The sequence below is a fragment of the Montipora capricornis genome, chromosome 2 (assembly GCF_036669925.1).
Source record: "Montipora capricornis isolate CH-2021 chromosome 2, ASM3666992v2, whole genome shotgun sequence".
In the NCBI taxonomy this organism is placed as follows: domain Eukaryota; kingdom Metazoa; phylum Cnidaria; class Anthozoa; order Scleractinia; family Acroporidae; genus Montipora; species Montipora capricornis.
The window spans coordinates 10,972,257-10,979,756 of record NC_090884.1 but is presented as its reverse complement, the minus strand read 5'-3'; the positions used below and the strand labels follow the sequence as shown (position 1 = coordinate 10,979,756).

At 40.5% G+C, this 7,500-nt stretch overlaps 1 protein-coding gene across 2 annotated transcripts in view; it reads left to right on the top strand.

Moving 5' to 3' along the window:
• The first annotated feature begins 729 nt into the window (after positions 1-729).
• LOC138038824 (uncharacterized) overlaps positions 730-7,500 on the top strand; it is an 11,263-nt gene continuing 4,492 nt past the window's right edge. The window contains exons 1-4 of one of the 2 annotated variants that reach the window (XM_068884890.1): positions 730-1,093; positions 3,592-4,033; positions 5,521-5,776; positions 7,206-7,318. In XM_068884890.1, the coding sequence (XP_068740991.1) occupies positions 3,611-4,033; positions 5,521-5,776; positions 7,206-7,318 (792 nt within the window). In that variant the 5' untranslated portion in view covers positions 730-1,093; positions 3,592-3,610. Of the gene's footprint in view, positions 1,094-1,481; positions 1,656-3,591; positions 4,034-5,520; positions 5,777-7,205; positions 7,319-7,500 lie in introns of those variants that run through there. The other variant, XM_068884891.1, reaches the window with a different exon arrangement.

Sequence of the window (7,500 nt, the reverse complement as noted above, 5' to 3'; positions counted from 1 at the left end):
AGAAAATTGACTGTTTATCGCCGCCGTGCCGTCCTCCATAAGCCTCAAATTGGATTATATACCGTCGTTGTTAGGACAAGAACGGTGATGAAATGTACCCAAATGCAAAACGCACGCGTGGGGGTACAGAGTCATCGTTTTTGTTCATGAAAGCTAATTGTTTTGTCATCGCTCTCACAGCCTTCTTATCGTCGTTCTAGCTTAAGTTTACTATCGAGGTATTGTGCGGATACTTGGTTACTGAATGTAAGCATCGAGTAATTTAAAGCTCTTCTTCACTTATGCAGCTATTGGGAAGCAGAGAGATCGATGAATTGTCATGCTGCCTTATCCTCAACAAGGCTACTGCCCCAAAATAGATTGGTATGGATAGGAGTAAATTACCTGGAACCTCCATGTTCCAACCCTCTGAATCAAATCTTTAATCTTTCCCGTGTATTTCTATTTTAGGAAGAACCTCGCAGGGGGGCTTAAGTGGGTGTTTCCGTAGCTCGCCGTAAACTTCGAAACGGTCTGAGACGCCGGCAAACAACAAAGAATACATCGCGGCAACAAGGTAAGTCAATTTTATTCACAACACATTACGTTTTATGCCGTTTGAGACAAAACCGTTGAGTTCCCATGCAAACGCTTCGTAACACACCACCTCTGGAAAGTCACTTAAGTGTTCATGGCGATTACGGCGTGACAAGTTTGCTTTTCCAAATTTAAAATGAAAGAAGGGTTGACGTATAAACAACAAATGGATTGCTTTCGAAAATTGTTCCTTTTTCACAAAATCTGTAAAAACGAGATTTAATTGCGAGAGAGAAATTACATTAATTCTTTTGTTTTGTTAATTCATCCGGGTGGTATGCAAATGTTGTCATGCCTCGACTAATAATGTGAGTGTTTTCGTTTCTGTGTAGCGACGGAAAAAGCATCGCCAATCCAAAATGAAAACGTAAATCTTCAGGAAAATGAAAACAACTTTACAGGTATCTTGTGAATCTTTTCTCCTGGCTATCTTGAAGAACTCGAAATCATTTGACAGCAGAGCGATATTTTGAAGGTTGATCGAGTTTATCGATTCACGAGGACAGGGAAGTCTCAAGTAAGTGTATTTGTTTTAAAAGCGAACTTTTCCTGAATAAATACTTTGGTATTAAATACAGCTCTCTCCAAATTGTGTAGAAGATTTTATCGATTGTGACGCAAACGAAGATTTTGAGAATAATACCGGTATGATATAAACGTATGTATTCATTTTGTGAGTTTAGAGTTAATTGCCTTTTTAGAAGAAATTGTTGTGTTTTTTGGAAATATTTCAAGCGTTTGCGTAAGAATTGGAATCCAATGATTTTTCGACTCAAAAGAATTCAGTTAGTTCGAATTGTGTATTTTCATCGGCCTTTATTTTCGGTTAATTTTGGTTCTTGTTTGTACGGCTCTCCTGCAATGTTTATTCTCGAGTTCAAGTTTATAGGATATGCGACTGTCAACATAATATTGCGAAACACGTCTCTTGGACTCCCTTCCGATCCATAAATGGTCGAATCAAAAAAGCAATTCATTTCGAGGTGATAAACGTTTTGAAGTTGACGATAACTGTCTTGCTGGCACTTCGTTTTACATTCAAAGCGGAAAGCACTCCAAGATGTGTCACCAAGTGAAAGGTATTTTGATTTGAAGTGTTCATTTCGTCTGAAATTTACAATTGGTTTGCTCGTGAAATTGATGCCGTCTTGTATATAAATATATCGATTTACTTCTCTGCATATTTTTAAGACTGTTTTAAATGCTTCGACACACTAATAAAGTATTTCATTCTTTTAAACGCGAGAATGAAGCCATGGTTTCACTTCATTAGAATTGGCGGCGCGTTGGGAAAGGTCGTCGAAGTGCGTTTGTAAGTTCGTAAGCTTACATGGTATGAACAGTTTTGGCGGCCTCCGTCTTTGGAAATGGAAATCCGACCGTCAAAAGCGAAGTTTTGGTTTATTGAAATTGAATTAGGTGACTTTTTTATTGTTTGTTGATCGGACGTGTTAGCTTGAGGTCAGCGTGATGAAATGTAATGAATTCATTAAAAAAAAAATTATAAGTTCAATATTCACGTTGACATATGATTCGCCATGATTTCCTTAATTTCGCGCACCAGACAGAGGAAGTGAAATTATTGAAAAATGAATCGATAAATTCACGAAAACTTCCGCGAAGACAAGAAAATAAATCAGAAAATAGTTAAAATTGCGTAGCTTTTTTCGCACATGCGACAACAGCCACGCAAGCGAAGAGTCGTAACGAAACAAGTCACGCAAACGACAAATGATAAAATTTATAGTTTTCAAGTTCAGGGTGTATAATTCTTGAATTGTGAAGAGAAAGATTATTTTGTCTCGACAAAGTATATACACAAAAATATTTACAACTTTGGTCACGGACAGCCCAGCCATCAAGAGGCTATTTTTGGGGTTATCGGAATGCGGAATATTGAGGAAAAAAATTATAGGGATACGGGATATTTGGCGAAAAATTTACCGGATAAGGATGTTTATAAAAGAAGAGATTCCGGGATACCGAGCCGTTACCCTGCAAGCAGAGTCTCTTTCGATCTTCCTAGATATAAGGCGGGAAGACTATCTAGGAAGATCGAAAGAGACTGTGATCGCAGGGTAACGAGCCTATATTTCAACAAAAAGAAAAGAGGTTCGTTGGTCAAGAAGGCACAAAAAGTGAAAACGTTACTACCCATCAAATATTCGCAATATCTTCCAATATCGGCGTCTCCAGAAAACGAAACGCCCATAAAAAATGTTGTACATATGCCAGTACCCCAAACATATTGCGTACAATGACGTCATCAGTTAGTAACTGGCATTTTAGGGATTTAACGGGATACTTGGCCAAAAAAAATGGATACGGGATACTAAGACTACCCCTAATGGGTCCTCCAGCCTTAGTCACTGAGCTCTCATATTTTATGAAAAGACATTTAATGCTGTTACAAAATATCCTGTAATTTTCTGTCAGCTTTGCACTCAGTCCTTATTCTCATGGGATTACCTGGCCTTGAAGTGAAAACGAGGCTGCAAATGACCCTTGTTATGATAGAAATCTCGGTTCTTCTCTAAGGCAGCGTGACACAGAGCCTCCATCTTCGATCTTAATCATACGCGTGAGCCGCACTATGCCCCAAATTAGTAATCAGTGGTCCGATAGAGCGGTTTTCAAATGAGTGTCGTAAAACCAAAACAAAAGTAATTACTTTGGCCAATCAAAAAGGACGGAGACAATCCTGTAGACCATTCAAAACTCGAAGTAAAAACACGTAGCCGACACAAAGCGCGGGAAAATGTGCACGCGCAAGCCACGATTGGTTTTGGTTTCACTTGTGATTGGTTGAAAAAGTGGCGCGAGAACTTTGAAACAATCACCGAGTGAAGTAATGCAAAACCAAAGTTATTTGCTCATTACTTTCGACACTCAATTGAAAACCGCTCTGCGCGAGACAACATCCACCGAAACTGTCTTTCCCTTTTCGGTGACATTGCTTGAGGCTGACTTATCTGTAAGAGAATTAAATCTCCTTATACAATTTCTTTACTTCAGGGAACCCTCCACCGCGACAATGTTTCGAAACTTGTTTGGTAGGAGGGGAAAAGGCAACATCTCCCCGCCTATGAAATCTGAATCTGACAAGAAAGGGGCTTTGGAAATGTCTCCCTCAAGAACACTTGAAGTGTTGCAGCCCGTTTTGCGCGTGGCGATCTTTACTGGTTACACTCATCAGAATTATCGCCTACAAGGTATTTTAGGTGGGTTTGTTTGGTTCATCATGTTAGTCACTCACGGTACACTGGATTTCCTAGCAGCGCGGCAGGTCTATACTTATGGTTGGGCCTCAGTCTCGCTTAGCCTAGTTCTTCTGTGCCTTGTGTGCACTATTTTCACCAATAGACGAACTCTACCGTGGCTAGAAAAGGGGATGTCCTTGTTAGAAGATGAACAGAAGTATGCGAAGACGCTAAACAGGTTCGAGAAAGTTTTTAAGGTAAGACTTGATTTACTTTTGATTCGCCCCATGCACTCCAGTTTGCTTTGTACAGTGATACTCAGTGTTGCCTCAATTCAGGAACTTGAGAGTTTTCATAATTAAGTTCTTTTATTAACTGTTCTGGACAACATTTGAAAAGGGTTCCGCCACTCTTACGAAAAAAAAAAGAAGAAAAACACAATTTTAGACGTTCATGGCCGATACCAGCCAGTGGTCAGAACGGGTCTTAAAATCCTGGAGGCTAGCAATCTCGTTCCCAGAGCCTCCGTTACCCTTGTCCAGCGGAACGGGCGATGGAAGCTCTGGCATAATCCAAAACCGGAACCCGAAAACTGTGGTTCCGGTTGAATAATTGCGCGTGCGTGAGGGGAGAAAGTTGCAAATCAAAGCAAGTCAACAAAAATACTGGAGTTCACCTTGCCATGAAAGCGCTTACTTATCACTCAGGAGACAGTATACTCATGAGTATACACCTTATTCCAAAATGGCCGCTGATTTATGCGGTTACAAATTGGCCCTTGTTGCCACGTTCAAGATAAAATATTCTTTTGAATTTTAAGCTTAAGAACAAGGCATCAAGGGCGTATTTGAATAAAAACAAAAGAATATTTAAATGGCGGCCATTTTGGAATAAGGTGTATAACTACATCTCCTATAGGAAAAGAAAACAAACAGCGGTCTTTTCCTATTGAAATTGAAATGGCCAAAGGACAAAAGTATTTATGATGCTACATCTCCTAATTAAAAAATAGCGAGAGACATTTTTCCAATCAGTATTACGGAACTGGTAAGTTGTAGAAAGATTTATTTCTAGATCATCTTCAATCTCGTATAGATGAAAATCCAGAAGAATCACAATTTTTGAGTTTAGAATGTGAATTTGCAGGAAATAAAACCATGCATTTTTCAACAGCTAGAGTCAAACATGGCCTTTTTGTGGATTCGACCAGAATCTCTCTTTCCCGACCGCTGGTCAAGGGAACGATGACTATGGGAACGAGATTGGGAGGCTAGCGGCCTAACCGTCTGTATTTGTATTAAGGCTCAGCTGTTGTACATGCGCAATGAATAAATACCATTCTTAAGTCAAGTTACTTTAAATAATCAGGCAGGATGAGTAAAAATGTAGAAGAAAACAGGTTTCCAGTTATAGACTTGAAATATAGTGAAAACCCGTGAGGATTGAAACAGATTTTTAAAGCAGGCGCGCGCAATTTGATTTCGGATTGAGGTAGACGCTTGTCAAACTAATAATGTACTAGTTTCCGGGTCGGCACGGTCCCAATGCTGACTGTGTCAAAGAGTTAAAGTGCACCTGTTTATGTAGAACAGTCTTTTTTTTGTGTCAAACCCAACCTTTTCCGTAACGCCGAAAATCCCCCCTCCTTCCCAAGTGCTTAACGTTTCCCGAAAAAAGACCCCTCAAGCTTATTAAATAGATGATTGGGAGAGGGACTACCGTAACAAACTTTTTTTCTCTTTAGTGGTTGCCTTTATTCGCGTTTTTATTTGGTTTGGTCTGTGGCTCGGGTATCTATGCCTGCCTTCACGTTGACAACACACTGGACGTCAAGATCAACTTGAGTAGAGAAACCTCTGATATCCCACAATACGCACTTGTTGTAATAAAGGTGATGCGGTTTTTAGCTTGTTGTTACGTCATGTCTGCACTTGCGCTGTTTTGGAGCTTTACAGTGTGTGTGATGCACGTGACTGGGTATTCCATGATCGGATTTCACGGTAAGAAAACGACTTAGTAAGTTAAATCACACTGGAATCTCTCAAACACGAATATGTTGAGGACCTAGAAGTGTTTTTTTCTTTCTTTCCTTTTTCCTTCCTTTATCCCAAGCGAAGAAATTTTATTTTCATCCACAAGATTTCGCATATTATTCACCGTTAGACTAAAACTGTATGATCCTCCCGCAGTCGTTTCGCCTATCAACGAGCTGGTGAGAGGGATCTGTCGGGGTATTTGTGACGTCATATCACACTCTCACCCGCGCAGCATCAGATGAGTGAAATGGTCCAACTAGTGCGACTCATTAAATCTAAGGGCGAAAAAGCCAAATATATCTTGTGTCGCCCAAATTTAACTTTTGTAAAGTGGAGGTCACGGGCATCCTGAAAGTCCCTTGCTCACAGCTCTTGATGGAGAAAAGCACCTGTGCATCTTATGGACCTGTCCAAACGGTGAATGTTGGGTGGCAAAACACCTTTCCGTTTGTCCACCTTGTTTTGAGCTCTTTAAACATGCTTTTAGATACTTTATGTCATTGGTTTAGAAATCCATCTCAACACTTCGTAAACCATTTATTCCAGTTTCATTTCAGTCTTTCGTGCTGTATTAGTGTGATTTGTGAAAAGAAACGGCCGCTCGAAAGCTGGAAAGAGATCGCGAATATGAAGCGGCTCTAAATCCAGTAAAAAGGTGGGACCTAGCCCCGTGGGTCTACGCCCTCTAATTAAGTTAAAAGGACTGGGTCAGCATGGTCTTAAATAAATATCGGCAAAAACAAGGCACAAACAACCAACTTCGCTGAAGCCTTACCTTAACACAGTAATAATTCGTGATATCATTTACCCAACCAGAAGACGCGGTTGTGGTCGGGTGCCCAATGTAACACGAGTGACAAAACCACGTGTTTCAAAACACACCCCAGGGAACATGTTTACAATCAAACTTGTTGCAAAAACTGAATTTCTGACTCAAAGAGCTTTTGTAGATCGGAATGGCAATAGGGCAAAATCATTCAAAGTTGGGGCGCCAGGGGCCCCTTTCTCAAAAGTTTCGAAAACCTTTCGGACCCGAAAAGCCATTTGTGAATCTGTCAACCGCTTGTTCTGGAAAGCCGATCTTTTAACATGATTTCAAGGTCACAAAAAGAAAAATAACTGTAAAGTTTGACGACTTAAATCCTCTCCGTTATTGAGATAAAAAGGGAATTGTGACACCCGAAAACAGCCCATAAAGTTTCGGGACTTTTGAGAAACGGCCCCAGGATGGTTAAAAAAGCGACTCTAAATGTTTTTCCTTCTATATGAACCCCCTCTTTAAAAAGATTTTGCGCCAATCTGATTTCGAACGATATTCCGTTTGGTTTGAAGTAATTCTTTTTTACAAGTGGACCTCCCCTTTACTTTAACACGACTCCTCTCTTGTCCTCAGCCGAGATAAGATCGCAACTCATCGACAGAGATTCACCCGTAACATTCAGACAAGCAGTGGTCGCGTTCTCAGAAAGAGGAAAGTTCGTGAGAAAGTCAGCCTCGGCTTGCAGGGTAAGGCGGTTTAGATCAGATTTTTTTACGCTTTCGACGAATTACCGAGGGGTGAATTATGTCCCTACTCCTCTCCTATCTTTTCAAGAAACCAGGACGACGAGGACATGAGAAAGGGCTACTCTACTCTACTCAGAGCGGTTTTTCCCTGGTTTGTCCGCTTTTCCACTCTCCTCAAAAAC